At 67.4% G+C, this 20,007-nt stretch overlaps 3 protein-coding genes across 3 annotated transcripts; 2 read left to right on the top strand and 1 right to left on the bottom strand.

Moving 5' to 3' along the window:
* Positions 1-146: 146 nt before the first annotated feature.
* On the bottom strand, positions 147-15,573 carry GPKOW (G-patch domain and KOW motifs). The gene is made up of 14 exons (XM_039572564.1): positions 15,446-15,573; positions 5,313-5,519; positions 4,067-4,281; positions 3,886-3,986; positions 3,557-3,660; positions 3,415-3,454; positions 2,969-3,115; positions 2,408-2,510; positions 2,347-2,356; positions 1,886-1,988; positions 1,514-1,627; positions 906-975; positions 427-512; positions 147-348 (listed from the first exon to the last, which is right to left on the bottom strand). Exons 2-14 carry the CDS (start codon positions 5,501-5,503, stop codon positions 163-165), a joined length of 1,470 nt encoding a protein of 489 aa, XP_039428498.1. The 5' UTR covers positions 5,504-5,519; positions 15,446-15,573; the 3' UTR covers positions 147-162.
* On the top strand, positions 10,887-14,789 carry PLP2 (proteolipid protein 2). The gene is made up of 5 exons (XM_039572579.1): positions 10,887-11,011; positions 12,898-13,050; positions 13,558-13,653; positions 13,954-14,041; positions 14,400-14,789. Exons 1-5 carry the CDS (start codon positions 10,925-10,927, stop codon positions 14,417-14,419), a joined length of 444 nt encoding a protein of 147 aa, XP_039428513.1. The 5' UTR covers positions 10,887-10,924; the 3' UTR covers positions 14,420-14,789.
* Positions 15,391-19,876, top strand: FTSJ1 (FtsJ RNA 2'-O-methyltransferase 1). Its single transcript, XM_039572574.1, is given in 12 exon segments — positions 15,391-15,512; positions 16,042-16,178; positions 16,691-16,760; positions 17,157-17,253; positions 17,779-17,857; positions 17,935-17,987; positions 18,112-18,165; positions 18,256-18,358; positions 18,451-18,534; positions 18,983-19,086; positions 19,462-19,495; positions 19,498-19,876. Coding segments are annotated over 11 exon segments (1,083 nt in total). The 5' UTR covers positions 15,391-15,512; positions 16,042-16,057; the 3' UTR covers positions 19,782-19,876.
* Positions 19,877-20,007: the final 131 nt, after the last annotated feature.

The raw sequence follows: 20,007 nt of genomic DNA, 5'->3' as shown, positions 1-20,007 counted from the left end.
CATGTTGGGAGCGGGCAAAGCGGCACCGGCACCGGCACCGGCACCGGCTCGGAGGGCATCGGGGGGGCTCCGAGCTCACCAGGGGCGGAGGGTCCCCCTCCTTTCAACAACCACCGCGGGGTGCAAAACAACCGCGGCAGCCGCTGTTCGTTCGAACAGGTTTTATTGCCGTGAAGCCGCGGCGGCCATGTTGGAAGCTGGCGGGAGGTTTTGGGGAGGGGTCTCAGTCGTCGTCGCCCCCCCCAGGTAATGGCAGATGGAGTCGTAGGGCAGCGGCAGCACCGCGTCCCGGCCCAGCTGCACCAGCGCCCGCCCGCGCTCCGGCTCCCGCTCCAGGATCTGCCCCACCTGCGGGAATTGGGGGGGATCAGGGGTCATTCGGGGAGGGGGCTCGGGGAGGGGCTCGGGGCGGGGGGTCGCGCTCACCTTCCCCGCGTGCTCCCCCAGCACCACCATGACGCGGTCCGAGCTGCCCCGGGGCACCACCGTCTCCAGAGAGGCCTCCCGCAGGCCTGGGGGGCACGGGGGGGCTCAGGGCGGGGGGCTCCGGGGGGCCAGGGGAGCGGTGGGGGGGCTGGGGGACTCGGGGCGTTGCGGGCTCCGGGGGCATTGGTGGGTGTGGGGAGGGAGCATTTGGGGGGTCAGACGGGCTGGGGTGCAATGGGGAGGGGGAGCTGGGGGGTTATGGGGGGTCAGGGGAGGCAGGTTCGGGGGGCACAGGGGTCGGGGGCCAGGGGAGGGGGCGTTTTGGGACTCAGAGGGGTCGGGGGAGCATGGGGGGTCAGGGAGATCAGGGTGATTTTGGGGGTTCAAGAGGGTTATGGGGGTCAGGGGGCTTCAGATGGGGTCAGGGGTGCTCAGGGAGGGTCAGGACCCCCCAGATTCCCCTCGGGGCGGGGTCTCACCTTCCACCAGGCGCCCGTCATCGGTGCGGCACACGCAGGTGTCGGGGGCCAGCAGGTCCTCGATCTGCATCTGGGGGGGCCAGGGGGGTCAGGACCCCCAAATCCCACCCAGATGTGCCCCAGGGGGGGCTTTTGGGGGCAGAGACCCCCCCCGGGGCTGATTTTGGGGGGCAGAGACCCACCCCCCCAACCCTTGGGGGCTCCTGGGGAGCCCTCAGGGGATCTTGGGGGGGCCATGGGGACTTTGGGGGTCCTTGGAAGTGGGGGGTGGTGTCTCCAAAAGTGCTTCATGGGGGTCCCAGGGTGGTTTTTGGGGGTCCCAGGGTGTTTCCAGGGGCCCCTGGGGGGCTTTGGGGTCCCACAGGAGGAATGTGGTGTCCCATAGGGATTTCCAGGGTTCCCTGGGGGGTGTTGAGGCCCCACTGGAATTTTGGGGGTCCACGGGGGTGGTTTTGGGGTCCCCGTGCCATTTTAGGGCTCCCCTGAGGGGTTCCGGGGTGCCCCGGGGGGGGTTTTGGGTGTCCGGGGGGTGATTTTGTGGCTCCAAAGGAGGTTTGGGCTGTGATTCCAGGGTCGGGGGGGTTCTGGGGGCGGTTCTGGGGTCCCACCTTGCAGTTGTAGTAGCGGCCGCCCCGGAAGGCCCTGTCCACGCAGCGCACCCGCAGGTCCCTGCGCAGCCAATGGGGGGTGCAGGGGGGGCCCCCCGTGCCTGCTTCACACACCTGGGGGGGCACAGGACAGTCGGGGGGGGCCGGGGTCCCCCAGAGCCCCTCAGGTGTCAGAGCCCCCCCCCAGAGACCCCCCAAAGTTCCCCAATGGTCAGACCCACCCAAGCCCCTTCCGTGGGTGCCCCCAAGGCCCCGCAGGGGTCAGGGAGCTCCCCAAATTCTGGGGGCCCCCCAAAGCCCCCCAGCTCCCCAGGGGTCAGTCACACCCCCCTAAGGACCCCCCCAAAATGAGTCCCCCCAGCCCCCCCTCACCTCTCGTTTTCGGGGGGCTCCTTCCGCTTCTTTCCCCCCCACGGGGGGGCCCCGCCCTGCGCCCCCTCCTGCGCCCCCTTCTGAGGGGGGTGGCCAGAGGCACCTGTGGGGAACTGGAAGGTACTGGGAGGCACTGGGAGAGGGCTGGGGGCGCCCTGGGAGGGGATTCTGTGGGAAACTGGGAGGGACTGGGGGGGACTGGGAGGTTACTGGAGGGAAACTGGGAAGTAGTGGGAGGCACTGAGGCTTACTGGGCTCTTCTGAGGTGTTACTGGGAGGCCCTGGGAGGTTACTGGGTGACACTGGGGCTTATGGAGAGGCTCCCCAGTGCAGACTGGGCTCACACTGGTCTGCAGGGTACTGGGGGAATTAAACTACATGAGGGGGAAGATTACTGGGATGTACTGGTCCAAACTGGGACACTCACCAGTACAAATCAGGCACAGGCCGGACTGACTGACCTGGGGGTTACTGGGGATGGGAGGGGCGTGGGGGGTTAATGGTCCAGACTGGGACACTCACCAGTGCTGACTGGGCGCAGCCCGTGCTGGTTCACGGCCACCACCTGCCCCCCCAGCTGGAGCCGCACCAGTGCCCGCCCAGTCTCGGGGTCCAGCGCCTCCACCTGGGGGCCCAGTTAGCCCAGTTACCTCCCAGTAGGCTCCTGGTTACCCCCAATAACATCCAAAGGTTTTCCAGTCACCCCCCAGTAACACCAGTCAGCCACCAGTCACCTCCCAGCAACTAAACTCCAGTAGCCCCCAGTACCTCCCAGCAGCCTCCCAGTAACCCCAGTCACCCTCCCAGTGCCTCCCAGTTACTCCCCAGCACCGATTACCCCCATCACACCCTCAGTCCTGCCTCAGTTACCCCCAGTATCCACCCAGCACCTCCCAGTACCTCACCCAGAGGCCCCCCCAGTGCCATACTGGGCACACTGGGAGAAGCGGGGGGGTGTCAGCACCCTCAGTGCCCCCCCTCGGTCCCTCCCTGGCCTCCCCTGCCCCCACCCCAACATCCCCAGTTCGCCCCAGTACCCCCCAGTGCCCCATACTGGTTTGCACTGGTCTGTACTGGTCTCACCTTGCCCTCCACGCCGCGGTGGGGCCCGGCCTCGATGCGCACGGGGTCCCCCACGGCCGGGCCCCCCTGGGAAGGCTCCCCAGGTTTGGGGGTGCCCGGGGGGGCCGCCTCAGCGCCCAGGCCCAGCCCCCGCGGGCGCGGCCGGTGCTTCCAGGGGGGTCACCACCCTGCGGGGGGAAAGCGGGGTCAGGGCACCCCAAAATCCATCCTAGGGGTCCCTAGAACCAGCCCTGGGAGGTCAGGGGACCCCAAAATTATTAGGAAAAGAGAGGATCAGGGCACCACAGAAACCACCCTGGGAGGGGCACAGGGGGCCGTGGCACCCCAAAGCTTCCCCTTGAAGCCTGTCTCCCCCAGGGCTGGCATGTTCAGGGATCCCCCCCAGCTTTTGGGGGGGTTTCAGTGGTTCCAGGGTGCCCCCCACCACTTTGGGGTCCCTCCCCCACCAATGAATGCCTCAGCCCTGGCTCCAGCCCGTGTGCCCATCTTCGGGGGGCTCAGGGGGATTCAGGTGTCCCCCCCCCACAATCCCCCCCGGCTCTGCGGGGTTCAGGGGTGTCCCCGCGGTTCAGGGGTGCCCCCACTCACCTGGGGAAGGTGCGCCCGATGCCCTGGCCCTGGCTCCAGCCCATCCCCCGCAGCATGGCCAGCCCGAACTGCCCCACAGGCACGGCCTCGTAGTCCTGGGCGGTCTGGGGAGAGCATGGGGGGTTTGGAGCTGGGGGGGGCACTTGGGGGGCCTAGGGGGCACTTACGGGGCTGGGGAGGGAACTACAGGGGAAAAGGTGGTTGGAGGGGCCCTGGGAAGGACTTGGGGATCCCCAGGGGAGTTCTGCAGGCCCCGGGATGAGGAGGTCACTCTGATGGGGGAAGGGGTCACTCTGGGGGTCCTGGGGGATGTTCGGGGGGTCCCTCACCGGCTGCGGCCCCGTGGCGATGTCCTTGTCAGGCAGCTGGAGGGGGATGGAGATGGGGGGTCCCGAGGCCCCGTTGGGCTGCTCCTGGCTCTGCCGTGCCTCTGTGGGGTGCAGGGAGTCAGGGGGGGCCCAGGGGGGCTCAATCGGGTCCCCAGAACCCCCCAGGACCCCCCGAACTCACCCTGCAGCAGCTCCTGCACTGCCTGAGCCTCCACCGAGGGGGGGTCCGGGGGGGTCCCGGAGGGGGTGGGGTCTGTGTTGGGGGTGGAGTCAGAAGCGGGGGCGGGGCCGGGGGCGGGGTCTGTGTCGGCACGGGGGGGCTCCGGGTTCCTCCAGCGGTGGGGGGGGATCAGGGGGATCACCAGCTCCTTTTTGGGGGGCGGGGCTGGCCGCGTGCTGGGGGCGGGACCAGAGAGTTAGCCACGCCCACAAACAGACCAGGCCTTCTTGAACAAAGGGTCGCTCCCTGCCAGAAGCCCCGCCCCCAAAAAGCCCCGCCCCAAGCAGCTGCACGCGGTGAGGCCCCGCCCCCGGCCCCCGCCCCCGCCATATTAGGAACGTGGCCTAAGCCCCGCCCCAACAAAGCCCCGCCCTCACCAGACCCTTGATGGACAGCACCCGCCTTAAGCCACGCCCCCCGAAGCCTTTAATGGGAAAGCCGGACACGGAGCCCCGCCCCAAGGGATCGTTAACGCCGCTCTGGCTGATGCCATGGAGATTTTTTGCCTTTTCTTTTATACCCCTGTTATACCTTTTTTACAACTTCTGTATTCCCAGTGCTTTTTGCCTGCATTCTTGGACTTGTTTGTCAAGCTAAGAGACTAAACATTTTAGAAGCTTCGTAGCTAGGGATCAGTGTGCCCCAGAGCCCAAGGTCCTCTCCAGAACACATTCTGTAAACCAAGATAGAACCATCCAGGGGAAGGCTCCTCGGGGAGGGGGGAGGGCTCACTCGAGCCTCTCATTGGGGAATCTTTGATAGATCTGCTAATTAGTAAAACCTATAATGTTATACCCGATCTTTGGGGGCACACTCGGCGGGGTGCATCTCAATGCACATGACCTGGACGTGTGCACCTAAGGATCCTTAAATAAATACCAAAGTAAAATCCCTTTTCCCCAGACCGTGTATGACTCTTGATTTTAACACCAGGAAAAGGCATCATGGCCACGCCCCTCCGAGGCCACGCCCCCTCATTGCCCGCACCGGGACAGCCCCACCTGAGCCTCGCTCTGCCCTGAGGCCACGCCCCCCGCAGGAGCCCGGGCTAAGCCACGCCCCCCGCTCACCTGAGCCACGCCCTGCCCCACCTTTTAAGGGAGCGCCCTCAGCCACGCCCCCGGGCGCTGTGAGGGCAGCCCCGTGACGGGCCGCGAGCCTTGATGGGCGAGACCCATCTCTAAACCGCGCCTCCTCCCCCGCCCACCTGAGCAACTCCCGGTCCTCCACCGCCGTCAGGAAATCGGTGTCGCTGTCGGTGTCGCCGCCGGCACCGGGCTCCGCGCAGGGTCCCGCGGGCAGCGGCCGCCGCCGCTCCGCCCTGCGGCTGAACGCGAACGACACCGGCCCCGGCCCCGCGGTCCCCTCGGCCGCCGCCGCGCCATCGCCCGCCGCCATCTTTCGCCGCGGGGCCCTGTGGGAGAAAGAGGTGGTTGAGGCGGACTACAACTCCCAGCAGCCTTTGCGGCGCGCCCCCGCCCACGACCGGCGATCGTTGCGCCAGCTGATTGGTGGAGCCGCCCGCCTATCGGTGCTACCGCCCCCTGCTCGTCCCGCCCCCTCTCCGCGTGCCACGGCCGCTGATTGGCGGAGCCGCGCGTCCGTCAGCCCGTCCCTCCGCCGCTCGCGCCCTCCGGCCTCGCGCCCGTTGCCGTGGCGACCCCGCGGCGGTACCCGAGGGGAGGGGGAGGGACTGGGGGCACTGGGATGGGATGGGGCGGACTGGGAGCACTGGGGAAGTCTGGGAGGCGCTGGGAAGGAACTGAGGGGTTACTGGAAGGACTGTGGGGGCACCGTGGCGGCGTGGGGTGAACCGGGAGCACTGGGGGGATGCTGGGGACACTGAGGGGGAGAACTGGGAGGACACGGGGAGCATTGGGGGCATACTGGGAGTGCTGGGAGGGTGCTGGGAGGATGCTGGGAGCATCACGGGGATGCTGGGAACTCGGGAGAAACTGGGAGGATGCCGGGGCTATTGGGGGGATACTGGGAGGGTACTGGGAGCACTAGAGGTGATGTTGGGAGCACTGGGGAGAAACTGGAAGAATACCAGCACTATTGGGGGGATACTGGGAATACTGTGGGGTAACTGGGAGGATCCTGGGAGCATTGGGGGCATACTGCGAATGCCGGGGCGGACTGGGTAGATACTGGGGCACTGAGAGGGGCACTGGGGGGGTACTGGGAAGTCTGGGGGGGAACTGGGGTGGTGTGGGCTGGACTGGGAGCACTGGGAGGGGGCTGGAGGATATTGGGAGAGCTTGGGGGGGCACCGGGAGAGGATATGGGGAGCACGGAGGCGGACACTGGGAGCACTGTGGGGGAACTGGGATGATGTGGGGCAAACCGGGAGGGAACTGGAGAAGCTGGGGAGGGCACTGGGGGGGAAGTGGGTGAGATACAAACGGCACTGGGAGGTTACTGGGAGCACTGGTGCCCCCCAGGCGTAGCCCCCCCGCAGCCCGGGGGGGGGCCAAGCCCCGATGCCACCCCCGGAGGCGCCGCCGGGGCCCAGCGGTGAGTGGGGAAGGGGGGGGGGCAGAATTTGGGGGTGTCCCCAACCCCCGGGGGGGTCGATGATCTTTGAGGGGTCTCATCCCCGAGGGGGGGTCCCTGGCCTGCGGTGTCCCCCATCCCCCAGGGGTGCCCCCCACCTTTGGGGGGGGTCCGTGTCCTTTGGGGGGGTCCCCATCTCCCCTGGGGGGGTCCCCGACCTTTGGGGGGGGTCCCCATCTCCCCTGGGGGGTCCCTGATCTTTGGGGGGGGTCCCTGATCTTTGGGGGGGGTCCCCATCTCCTCTGGGGTGTCCCCGACCTTTGGGGGGGGTCCGTGTCCTTTGGGGGGGGTCCCCATCTCCCCTGGGGGGGTCCCCGACCTTTGGGGGGGTCCGTGTCTTTTGGGGGGGTCCCCATCTCCCCTGGGGGGGGTCCCCGAGTTTTGGGGGGTCCCTGACTCGGGGTCCCCCCTCCCAGTGAGCGTGGTGGTGGTGGTGGGGGGCTCCTGTGTCCTGCGCTACAGCCGCCCCCCCCCGCCGCCGCCCCCTCCCCCGAGCCCCCCCCACCCTGGGGCGGCGGGGACCCCCCCACATCCAGCCCCGCGACGGGGACCTGCTGCTGCTGCTGCGGAGCCTGGGTGTGTCCAGACTGGGAGCACTGGGAGGGACTGGGAGAGGGACTGGGGGGAGGACTGGGGGCACTGGGAGGGACTGGGGGCATTGTGAGGGCGACTGAGAGCAGTGGGAGTACTGGGAGAGGGACTGGGGGGAGGACTGGGGGCACTGGGAGGGGACTGGGGGCATTGTGGAGGCGACTGAGAGCAGTGAGAACACTGGGAGAGGGACTGGGGGGAGCACTGGGGCACTGGAAAGGAACAGGGCAGGGTTTGGGGGGCACTGGGAGGGGGATATGAGGGACTGAGGGGATTAAGGCATACTGGGAAGGACTGGGAGGTAGAGTGGGGACACTGGGATGCACTGGGAAGGGTACTTGGGATGCACTGGGAAGGGCTGGCATGGGAATTGGGAGCACTAGGGGGGCACTGGGAGGGGCACTGTGTGGCACTGGGAGCACTGGTGCAGTGTGTCCCCCCTCCCAGGCCCTGGGGCCCCCCCTGAGCCTGTGGCTGCCACCAGCTTCGTGGGCCCTGAACCCCGGGACCTGCTGCCCACTGGTACTGGGGGCACTGGGAGCACTGGGAGGGCACTGGGAGGTCCCAGGGGGCACTGGGAGGGCACTGGGATGGGGACTGGGCACACCGGGAGGTCCCAGGGAGGGCACTGGGATGGGGGTGATGGCACTGGGAGGTCCCAGGCGGCACTGGGATGGGGGCTGGGCACACTGGGAGGTCCCAGGGAGGGCACTGGGGTGGGGGCTGATGGCACTGGGAGCAGTGGGACGGGGACAGGTGACAGTGGGAGGGGACTGGGGAGCACTCAGTGGCTACTCGGGTATACTGGGCGATACTGGGAGCACTGAGCCCACCCCTCTCTCTGCCCCAGATGAGGACTTGGGGAGTCCCAGCAGCACCGGGAGGGGGCCAGGGTACAGCCTGGCCTGGCCACAGGTACGGACTGGGATCACTGGGAGGGAACTGGGAAGGATACTGGGAACACTGGGAGGGAATGGGGAGGGCTGGGATGCAGCTGCCTCGTCGCCCTGGGGGGTTTACTGGTATGTAACTGGTGTATACTGGGGCCACGGGAACACCCCTCCCCCTCCTTCCCGTTCGCAGTGGAGCTGCCCTGCAGCCAGGGGGGTGTTACTGGTGTGTACTGGTGTGTGCTGGGCAGGTTCAGGAAGCTGTCCCGCAGCTCGCGGGGGTGACTGGTGTGTTACTGGTGTGTACTGGGTGTGGTCAGTACCCTCCCTCCCGGTTCGAAGTGAAGCTGCCCTGCGGCCGGCGGGGTGTTGCTGGTGTGTACTGGTGTGTAACTGGGAGGATCAGAAAACTGCCCCGCAGCCCAGGGAGGTGACTGGTGTTACTGGTGTGTTACTGGTGTGTAAGTGGTGTGTAACTGGTGCGTACTGGGGGCCCAGGACCCCGTCCCGTTCACAGTGGAGCTGCCCCGGGGCCCGGGGGGCTTCGGGTTCAGCCTCCGGGGGGGCCCCGCCGGGGTTTTCGTGCGGGGGCTGCGCGAGGGGGGCCCGGCCCAGCGCTGCGGCTGCATCCAGGTACGGGGGGGCCTTGGGGGGCCACGGGGGTCCTGGGGGAGGAAAGGGGGGTCTGGGGGCAAAAGGGGCTATGGGGGAACTGGGGAAAGGGGAGCAATAGGGGCTGGGGGGCTATATGGGGTCAGGGTGCAGTGAGGTCTAGGGGGGATTCTGTCAGGAGCTGGGGGGACTTGGGGGAACTGTGGAGGTCCTGGGGGCAACCTGGGTGGGGTTCATGGGGGTCCTGGGTGTGGCTGGGGGGTGGGAGAGGTGGTTTGGGGGTAATATGGGGTCTCTGGTGGGGAGCAATGGGGGTGTTTGGGGGGTTGTGAGGAGTCTGGGGGGAGGGGGTCGTGGGGGTCCTATAACTTTTGGGTGTCCCTCCTGGGGAGGGCAGGTCAGTGACGAGCTCTTGGCCATCAACGGGGCCCCCACGGCCGGGATGAGCCACGCGCAGGCGCTGGCCCGGATCCGGGGTGGGGGCAGCCGCCTGCGCCTGCTGCTGCGCCGCACCCACGGTGAGACCCCCACCCTCGGCCCCCCCAGCGCCCCGACGGGCCCCCCCCAGCTCAATGGAGACAGGGCAGGATCCCCCAAGTTCACTGGGACAGGGTGGGAACATCCCGGCCCCCCCAAGTCACTGGGACACCCAGGCACCCCCGAAATGCATTTGTACAGATCACACCCCCTGCCAGCGCAGTGGTACAGCCTAGGCCCCCCCAAACACACTGGAATATCCCATGCCCCCCAAAACCAGGTGGTACAGTCCATTGCTCCCCCAACTCAGTAAGATACCCCAGTGCCCCTCCCCCGCGCAGAAAGAATGGCACAGCCCGGAGCCCCCCCAGCCCCCCGTGCTGCCCCTGCCCGGCTCGGGGGAGGGACGGGGGGTCCTGCCCCACCCCCACATGAAGTGACGCCCCCCCTTTTCCCCCCCAGGAGCCCCCCCAAACCCGCCGGCGCGGGGGGTGCTGCGGCTGTGCGTGGGCAGCTCCCCGCGGGGGGAGCCCTGCTTCTGCCTCGTGGGGGGGCTGCACCCCTAAACCCCCCGGGGAGGGGCCGCACCCCTGATTGCCCCCTGGAGCCCCTCCAAATGGAAGGCGACGTCAGAGCGAGGTGCTCCCCCCACGCACCCGATTTTTTGGTGCTTTGGGGGACCCCCCCCATCCCGGGGGGGTGATTTTGGTGCCCCCCATTTTGGCAGGGACGCCCTTCAAGCTATGCAATGCCCCCTCCCCACGTTCTGGGAGTCGCACGGAGACGTTGTCCCCCTCCCCATTTTTGGGGGTGTTCAATAAAGGTGGGGACCCCCCGGTGCCTCCCCGAGTCATTTCCCGTGAGGACCCCCTGTTCTTTCCATCCCCAGCATCCGGCGGGCACGGCGCTGCCCACATCCGGCTGAGTCACCCCAAAACGGAGAGAGGCCCAACGGCCCCGGGGGAAAAAAAGGCCTTGGGGACCCCCAACCTCCCCAGGGACCCCCACCCTGCCCCAGGCTCCTCTGGATCTCCCCAGATCCTCCCAAGCCCCCCAGGGACCCCCACAGGCTCCTCTAGGGCTCCCCAAACCCCGTTAGAGACCCACAGCGACCCCCAATTCCAGAACGCTCAGGCCCTGCCCCCTCTAAGCCCCGCCCCTCGGGACCCCCTCCCGCCGCCGTCAGGGGCTTCCCCCGCGCCAAGCCCCGCCCACCCGCCAATCACGGGGGGGTTCCCCGTTGTAAGCCCCGCCTACCTCAGCTCCTCCTCCGAGGACCCCCGACCCAGTCACAGGGGCTTCCGCCGCTCCAAGCCCCGCCCCCCGGGACCCCCTCGTCGCTACTCCCGGGGCTTCCCCCGCTCCAAGCCCCGCCCCCGGGACCCCCTCGTCGCTACTCCCGGGGCTTCCCCCGCTCCAAGCCCCGCCCCCGGACCCTCGCCGAGGTTCCCCCCCCACCGCCCAGTCACGTGACGGCGGCCCCGCCGTTGGCCCCGCCCCCGGGGCTCCCCCCGTGTCCATCCCTAATAGGGGTTTCCCCACCGCCAGGCCCCGCCCCTCGGCCCTCCCGCCAGCCAATCGCGTGCCGGCGCGCGCCGCCAGGCCCCGCCCCCGCGCCGTGCCAGTTCCCCCCCCGCTCCCCCTCGCCCCCCCCCCCCCCGGCGCCGCCCGTTCGGTGCCGCCCGGTCCCGCCATGGAGTCCAGCGGGTCCCAGAGCTGCCCCAGCACCTGCCTCGCCTTCAGCCGCACCCGCAAGGGGCTGGTGCTCATCGGCGAGATCGTGAGACACCGGGGGCACCCGGGGTGGGGGCACCCGGGGTGGGGGGCACCGGGGGGCTGGGGAACCCAGAGGAGGTGGGCACCGGGGGGGCGGGGTACCCCCCGCGGGGGGACACACCGGGACATATCCGGCTCCTGCTTGGGGCGGGGGGAGGATTGGCGTGCCACCGTCCCTGTTTGGAGGGGGCAGGATGACTCGGCTCCCGGTTTTTTGGGGGGTGGGGAGGTGCACGCCTGGGTGCCCATTCGGGGGGCAGGAGGATGCCTGGGTCCCTGCGCTGGGGGTGGACCAGGATGTCTGGAATCGCCGTTTCTGGGAGGGGGACAGCAGGATACCTGGATCCCCAATTTGGGGGGGCCTGGGGGGGGCAGCACGACACGTGGGTCCCCTATTTTAGTGGAGGGGTGGAGTAGCGGGATGACGGGATCCCAATTTTGGGCGTTAGTAGAATGCCTGGGTCCCTATTTTGAAGGGGGTGGGGAATACCGTGACAGCTGGGTCCCCATTTTGGGGGGGCACCGGGACACCGGGGTACCCTCCGGGGGGGATGCCCGGCTCTCCGGGTGCTCGGCTTCCCGCTAACACGTGGAGTGAGGGCCCGGGTGTCCGTGGGGGCCGGCACCCCCCGCAGCAGCGTCCCCTCTGCCGTGGGAGACCACCGGCATCCGCTTCCCCCGCGCCTCCCGGTCCCGCTTCGGGCGCGTGGAGGGGCAACGCCCTTGGGGAAGGGGGGTGGGGCAGAGCAGGGAAGGTGAGAAAGGGCGGGGCCCGGGCGCCTTGGTGCGAAAGCGGGGAGGGAGCCCGGATGTCTGGGTCCCGTCCCGGGGGGGTTCGGGCGGTGCCCGGGCCCGCCGTGCCAGCCGTTATTGCGCCAGCCCGGGCGGCGCTCGCCGCGTCACGGCGGGCGCGGCCCCTTTAAGGGACTCCAGCCTCTGCCCGTTTAAGAGCCCCCAGCCCGGCGGGCCCCACCCCCGCCATCGCCCCTTGGAAGGCGGAGGAGGGTGGGCACTGTTGTGCCGTTGCCATGGCGACCGTTGCCGGGAGACGGCCCCGCCCCGGCGCTCCCACAACGGCGCTGCTGTCCCGGCGCCCACGCGGGGGCGGGGCCGGGGGAATCCATGGGGACCCTGCAGGGGGCGCTCCGGGGGCGGGGCCGTGGGAATCCATGGGGACCCTGCAGGGGGCGCTCCGGGGGCGGGGCCGTGGGAATCCATGGGGACCCTGCAGGGGGCGCTCCGGGGGCGGGGCCGTGGGAATCCATGGGGACCCTGCAGGGGGCGCTCCGGGGGCGGGGCCGGGGGAATCCATGGGGACCCTGCAGGGGGCGCTCCGGGGGCGGGGGGGTTCTGTGGGGAGCCCATGGTGGCCCATGGGGGCGGGGGGGGACCCTATGGGGGCTTAGAGGGGCCGCTAAGGGGGCGGGTCCGTCCAGACCCCACGGTGGCCTATTGGGGACGCTACGGGCCAGCTGTAGGTGACCCCACAGCAGTACAAAGGAGGCGCTGTAAGAGTCTTTAGGTGACGGCCCAGAATCTCTAGGGCCCTATAGGATGGCGCTCAGGATCTATACAGGGGCTGTTATAAGGGGTACTGTAGGCATTCCCTCAGCAGCCATATATGGGCACTGCATGGGGTCGATAAGCACTGCTAAGAGGGGTCTCTGAAGGCGTCACGGAGGGTCTCTAGGTAGCCCAGGGTACCTGGAGTGCAGCAGGTCTATAGGGCACACTACGGACATTCCATAAGGGAAATAAGCTGTGCTGGGGATGCCTAATGGGGTGTATGCCACTGTATGGGGGGCCTCTGTGGGCACGTGGGGTTTATGGGGAGGGTTCAGAGGGTGCCCCCCCAGGCCGTATGGATCCTATATGGCCCTGTACCCGCAGATCCTGTGCCTGCTGACCCTGATCTGCTTCGGGGCATCACGCTCAGGCTACGCGGGGCTGGCCGCGGTGGAGCTGGTGTTCGCCGCGCTGGTGCTGCTGGCCTGGGGCTGCCGCCTGCCCCCCCGGCTGCCCCTGCTGCACTGGGGCTGGACCGTGAGTCGGGGGGCACTGGGGGAGTCTGGTGGAAATTGGGGGGGATTAGAGGGGGTTTGGGAAAGCTGAGAGGAGATTTGGGGGGCATCTGGGGGAGCTGAGAGGAGGTTTGAGGGTTCTTGGGCTGGGGAGAGGTTTGGGGGACTCCTAATATGGCTTGGAGGTCATGGGGAGTGATTTAGGATGAGGTTTGGGAAAGCTGAGAGGGGATTTGAGGACTGGGGGTGTTCGGGGGCACTGGGGGCCTGGGAGGAGGGAGGGGATCTGAGGGGGCCCTGGCAGGGTTTGGGGGACACTGGGAGTGGATTAGAGGTGTTTGGGGGGGGCTGAGAGGGGTTTGGGGGGGCTGGGGGGAAGGTTGGGAGGTCCTGGAGTGGCTGAGTGGGAGAGTGTCCCTGGGGGTTGGGGGTCCCCAAAGAGTTTGGGGGTCTCTGGGGGGAATCCCTGGAGGTCGGGGGTCCCCAGAAGGTTTGGGGGTGCCTGAGGGGTCCCATCTGTGCCCCCCAGGACTTCACGCGCTGCGTCATCGGTGCTGTGCTCTTCCTCATCACCTCCCTCATCGTCATTGTCGGCCACCGGGACGGCGCCGGCATCGCGGGAGGGGTGAGTGGGGAATTTGGGGGGGCCGGGTTGTGGGATCTCTGACCCCCCCTCGGGTGTTTGGGCTCCTGACCAGGGTGTAGGGAGGGGGTGGGGGGGGTTTGAGGGGTCTCTGACCCCTCCCAGGTGTTTGGGCTCCTGGATAAGGGGGATCTTTGTGGGTGTAGGCGGTTAGGGTACAAAGGAGGGGTCTGGGGGTCTCTGATCCCCCCGCCCCCCAGGTGTTCTGGCTCCTGGATGGGGTGGGGGGGGGGTGGGGCTACAGGGGGAGTTTGGGTGTCTCTGACCCCCTCTACCCATCAGGTGTTCGGGATCCTGGCTGGGATCCTTCTGGGATACGACGCCTACATCACCCTACCCACACGGCAGGGCCACACCGCCGCCCCCACTGGTGTGTACTGGGAGCACTGGGAAGGGGGTTCCTAACCTACAGGGGGAAGTGGGAGCACTGGGGAGGGGTTGCTGCCCCATGGGAGGGTACTGGGAGCACTGCCAAGGACCAGTAGGGGAGAGCTGGGAGCACTGGGAGTGGGGGAGATGACCCATGGGGGTAACTGGGAGCACTGGGAAAGGGAGGGCAGCCCTACTGATGGAACTGGTAGGAACACATAGTGGAGAACTGGAAACACTGGGAGGGGGTTGCTGCCCTGTGGAGGGTACTGGGGAGAAATCCGGGGGGTTGAAGATCCCCAGAGGGTTTGGGGGTCCCTGGGGGTGTAACTAATCCCCCCACTTTGTCTCCCCTTCAGAGTCCCCAGACGGTGCCTGAACAACCCAACAACCCAGAGACCTCCCCAGATCTCCCCCCCCGCAGGGGGACCCCCAGCCTTAAATTATTGAGGGGTCCCGACGCCTGGGTCCCCCCGGGGGGGGGAGACAGGGGTAGATCTGGAGGTTCCTCAGGGGTTGCCCCTCCCCAAAATGCCTTCGCAAGTGCCTTGAACCGCCCGTGCCTCAGTTTCCCCCTGGGGAGACCTCCCCTCAGGTTTAAGGATGCCCTTGCCCCTCACGGGTTTTGGGGTGCCCGCCTCAGTTTCTGGGGTACCTCCGTTAGTTTTCGGGGTGTTCCCCCCGTCCCCCAGCCCACGGGAGGCTTTTTGGGGCAATATATTGGGAAATAAAGGTTTTTTATTACTGCATTACCGGTTCCGGTGGCTCTGTCGCGACAACAGCCTGTCGGGGGGTGTCTATAGATCCTGAAGGACTTGTCCCGGCGCCCCAAAATGTACCCCCAAACCCCACAGACTACAGCTCCCAGCGTGCCCCGCGTGGCGGGAAACCCCTCCCCTCACGAAAAAAGGCGGGAAACCTCCCCTCACGGTTCCCGCCTGGTAAGAAACGGTGGGAAACCCCCTCACCACACAGGAAAAAGAGCAGGAACACCTCTCCTCCGCTCACGGAAAAATGGCCGGAAAGCCCCCTCCCCTCACCATTCCCGCCTGGTGAGAAAAGGTGGGAAATCCTCTCCCCTCATGGAAAAATGAAGGGAAACCCTCCCCCCTCTCCTCATGGAAAAGGGCGGGAAACTCCCCGTCCCCTCACCGAAAAAGGGAGGAACCCCCTCCACCCCTCACGGCTCCTGCGTCGCACAGCAAAAAAGGGGCGCAGAAATCCCCCCTCCCCTCAAAGAAAAAGGCGGGAAACCCACACGCAATTCCCGCCCCGCGCATGCGCGGTGAGAAAAGGAGCCCCCCCCCCCCCAACTCGCGCGCCCTCCCCTCACGCTTCCCGCCAGGCGCACGCGCATTGCACCCGCCGCCCGCCTCAGCCGCCGCCACCGCCGCTCCGCCCTCACCGCTCCCGCCGCGTCCGTTCCTCCTTCCTCCTGCGTTTCCTCCGCGGTCCTTCCCGGGAGCGTTCCGGTACCGCGGCGAGCGGGAGGCAGCGGCGAGGGCGAGGGGGGAGGTTGTAAGGGGGAGGGGGGGAAATCGCGCGCGCCGGGGTGGGCGGGGCTGCGCGTGCGCCGGCCGCGCGCCAGGGGCGGGAACGCCAGGACAGCGCATGCGCAGTGGCTCAGTGAGGGTTTGTAGGGAGGGTTTAAATGTAGGACCTATAAAAATGACACGACCTAAATTGATGTGATTTAAAGGCTTTGTAGAGGTGTGAACAGGCCGTGGGGGCCCCCCATAACCCGTAGGTGTGGGTTGGAGCCACAGGATCTCCCTGGGACCCCCCTGTGTGCCCCCCCCCCCCATATAAACAGTGGTTTGTTTACAGTAGGACCTACAAATAAACCATCGAACCTATAAATAAATAGTGGGGCACACAAATAAACAACTCTGTGGAGGTTACAACATCACAAGTGGCGTGCGGGGTGCCCCCCCGAGCCCTGGGTGTGGGTTGGGGGCTGTGGTGGGTGCCCCCCACGTGAGCAGGGCTTGTTGCCAGCAGGCCGTGCGGGGTCGCCATGGGCCGCTCCTCCAAGGACAAGCGCGACATTTACTACAGGCTGGCCAAGGAGGGCGGCTGGAGAGCCCGCAGCGCCTTCAAACTGCTGCAGCTCGACCAGCGCTTCCAGCTCTTCCAGGGTACTGGTGGCACTGGGGGCACTGGCAGGGACTGGGAGCACTGGGGGCAGTGCTGGGGGAGGCACTGGGAGTGCTGGGGATGACTGCAAGCACTGGGGTAACTGGGAGCACTGGGGGCCCAGAGGTCTGGAAGCACTGGGGTAATTGGGAGCATTGGGGGCCCAGAGGTCTGGGAGCACTGGGGTAATTGGGAGCACTGGGGGCCCAGAGGTCTGGGAGCACTGGTGTAACTGGGAGCACTGGGGGCCCAGGAGCACTGGAGTGACTGGGAGCACTTGGGCCCAGGAGCACTGGCGTAACTGGGAGCACTGGGGGCCCAGAGGTCTGGAAGCACTGGGGTAACTGGGAGCACCGGGGCCCAGGGGTAACTGGGAGCACTGGTGTAACTGGGAGCACTGGGGCCCAGGGGTAACTGGGAGCACTGGTGTAACTGGGAGCACTGGTGTAACTGGGAGCACTGGGGCCCAGGGGTAACTGGGAGCACTGGTGTAACTGGGAGCACTGGGGCCCAGGGGTCCGTCGGGCTGTGGATCTTTGTGCCGCCCCTGGGAGCTGGAGCCAAGTGCTGAGTCGACATCTCAGGTGGGACTGGGGGCACTGGGGGGACTGGGGGGAACTGGGGTTCCCGGTTGGGGGCTGGAGGGACTGAGAGTCCTGCACTGGAGGGTCTTGGGGTGCTGGTTTGGGGGGGTCATAGGCTGGGGACTGGGAGGACTGGGGGTCTCAGCCGGGGAGACTGGGAATGCTGGTCTGGGGTCTGACTGAACTGGCAGTGCCCATTTGGTGAACTGGGAGGACTGGGAACCCCAGTTTGGGAGTGGGGGGGGCTCAGGGAGGGTTGTTTGGGGGTCCCAGGGGTGCAGTCTGGGGGAGGGGTCGATGTCCTGATGTCCCCCCAGGGGTTCCCTGAGGGCCCGGGGGGGCACTGGGGGTCTGGGGGGGCCAGGGGGGAGTCGGCCCCTCCTGACGCCCCCCCAGGGGCTCCAAGGGGTCCCCAGCACAGGTGGTGGCCGTGGATCTCCAGGCCATGGCGCCGCTCCCGGGGGTGCTGCAGATCCAGGGGGACATCACCAAGGTGGGGACCCCCCCCCAGAACCCCCCAAAGCCTCCATGGCCCCCCAAGCCCCCCCAAAGGCCCTGTCCTGGGGGGCTGCAGGTCCAGGGGGACATCACCAAGGTGGGGACCCCCCCCCCACCCCCACGGACTCTGCCTAAACCTGAAGCTCCCTGGGGCACCCCCAGATTCCCTGGGCTCCCCTCAAGCTCCATATTCTCCCCCCGTGAACCCCCAAACCTCATTTTCCCTCCCCCTGGGCCCCACTGACCCCAAATCCCTCCCCCAGGCCCCTTTCCTACCCCCAGACCCCAAATCACCTCGCAGATACCCCCCGACCCCATTTTTCTCCCCCCACCCAGAACACCCCTGATCTCCATTTCCCACCCTGACCCTCTTCCCCTCCCCAGGGCCCCCCCAGCCCCAGGACCCCCAGCCCCAAATTCTTCCCCCCAGGGGCTCCCTCAGATGCCGTTTTCCCTCCCCAGGGTACCCCCAGACCCCCAAATTCCACCCCCAAACCCCATTTCCCCCTTCTCCCCCCAGGCCTCCACAGCCCAGGAGATCCAGCGCCACTTCGAGGGGCACCCGGCTGACCTGGTGGTCTGTGACGGGGCCCCTGACGGTGAGTTTGGGGGGGCTGGAGCCTGGGGGGGACACCTGAGCCCCCCGAACCCCCCTGAGCCCCGAATTTCCCCACAGTGACGGGGCTGCACGACCTGGACGAGTACATCCAGGCTCAGCTGCTGCTGGCAGTAAGTGGGGTTAACCCCCCCTGACTCCCCCCACAACCTCCTGGGGACCCGCAAAGCCCTGAGGGAACATCAAACCCCCCCAACTCCCCCAAATCCCTCTTTTGGGGGGTCTCCCCTCCTCTAGGCGCTGAACATCACCACCCACGTCTTGAAGAAAGGCGGCACCTTCGTGGCTAAGGTGAGTCCGTGAGGGGATTCCCCCAAAATGAGGGGGGTCTGGGGCTCCCCCGACCCCAAAAATGGGGTCCTAACGCCCCTGCCCCCCCAGATTTTCCGGGGCAAGGACGTGACCCTGCTCTACTCCCAATTGCGCCTCTTCTTCCCCGACGTCACCTGCGCCAAACCCCGCAGCAGCCGCAACTCCAGCATCGGTGAGACCCCTCCCCAAAAACTGGGGACCCCCCTCAGCTTTGGGGAGACCCTCCTGAGTTTGGGGGACCCCTCCAATCCCCACTTTTTGCAGAGGCTTTCGTTGTGTGCCGTGGCTACAGCCCCCCCGAGGGCTTCGTGCCCACCATGGACAATCCCCTGCTTGACCCCGACGCGGGTAAGGGGCCCTGGGGGGGCTGGGGGGTCTCCGGGGCAGTTGGGGGTCTCTGAGGGCTATTGGGGGGTCACTGGGGGCATTTCCAGGGGTCCCTGCAGGAATTTTGAGGGTACCTGGCAGGATTTTGGGGTGTCTGGGGGTCATTAGGATGTCTCTGGGAGGGATTTTGGGGTCTGTGGAGACCACTGGGAGGTCTCTGGGGACATTTTGAGGGGTTCCTAAGGGGGTTTGGGTTCTCTGGGGGTCCCTGAGGGGATTTTGGGGGTCTCTGAGAGGATTTTGGAGTCTCTGGGAATCATTGGGAGGCCCTTTGGAGTGTTTTGTGGGGTCCCTGGAAGGATTTGGGGGTCTCTGAGGGCTATAGGGGGGGGTCCCTGGGGAAATTCGGGGGGGTTGGGACCCGTGAGGATTTGGGGTGCCCCCCCAGCCCCCTAATTCCACCCCCCAGGCCTGGCCCTGTCCCAGCTCTCGGGTCCCTCCCGTGTCATTGTCCCCTTTGTGGCCTGCGGGGATCTGAGCGCCTACGACCCTGACCGCACCTACCCCCTGCAGGTACTGGGGGCACTGGGAGCACTGGGAGGGACTGGGGGAGCCCCTAGAGCTGACTAGGAGGGACTGGGAGAGACTGGGGGAGCCCCTGGAGCTGACTGGGATGGACTGGGAGAGACTGGGGGAGGCCTTGGAGCTGATCAGGATGGACTGGGAGGAACTGGGGTCAGTTTTTGCCTGGTGCTTGTGGGTATGGGGCAGCACTGGGAAGGCACGGGGACATACCGGGAGGGCAGTGGGGTCCTGGTGGAATTCCCTACTTACTTTTGGTGGGTTCAGGGGGGCACTGAGCCATACTGGGAGGCACTGAGCCATACTGGGAGGCACTGGGCTCTACCAGGAAGGACTGGGCTATACTGGGAGCCCCTCTCCCCACAGCTGGACCCAGCCAGGCCCTACACCTACGTGCCCCCCCCGCCCCGCCCATCGCCCCCCCCTATGCCCAGGCCTGTCGGCTGCGCCGGGGGGGGGCCCGGGGACCCCTGCAGGGGGAGGAGGGGGAGGAGCCGGAGCTGCGGGACCCCGGCGTGGGGACCCCGCTGGGTGTGCAAGGAGCCCCCCGGGAGGAGCCGAGGGCGCGAGGAGCCACCTGCGAGGGGGAAGGAGCCGCCTGCGAGGGGGAAGGAGCCGAGGGGGAAGGAGCTGAGGGGGAAGGAGGGGCCTGCGAGGAGCTGCACCGGCTCAGTCTCTTGGACTGAAAACTCCTGCAAGGACCCTCGGGGTGCGCTGAGCCCCCATGGGTGTGCACGGACCCTCGGGGGGTGTGCACGGACTCTCGGGGTGTCCTGAGCCCCCCACAGGTATGCACGGACCCTCGGAGGGTGTTTGAGGACCCCCGGGCTGCACTGAGCCCCCCGAGGGTGTGCGAGGCCCAGCCCTGCTGTGATGCAGCCCCCGGACCCTCCCCCTGCACACAGGTGTGCG

Source organism: Corvus cornix, unplaced genomic scaffold, assembly GCF_000738735.6.
Source record: "Corvus cornix cornix isolate S_Up_H32 unplaced genomic scaffold, ASM73873v5 scaffold4, whole genome shotgun sequence".
NCBI classification, from domain to species: Eukaryota; Metazoa; Chordata; class Aves; order Passeriformes; family Corvidae; genus Corvus; species Corvus cornix.
This window is presented reverse-complemented; position numbering and strand designations above follow the sequence as displayed.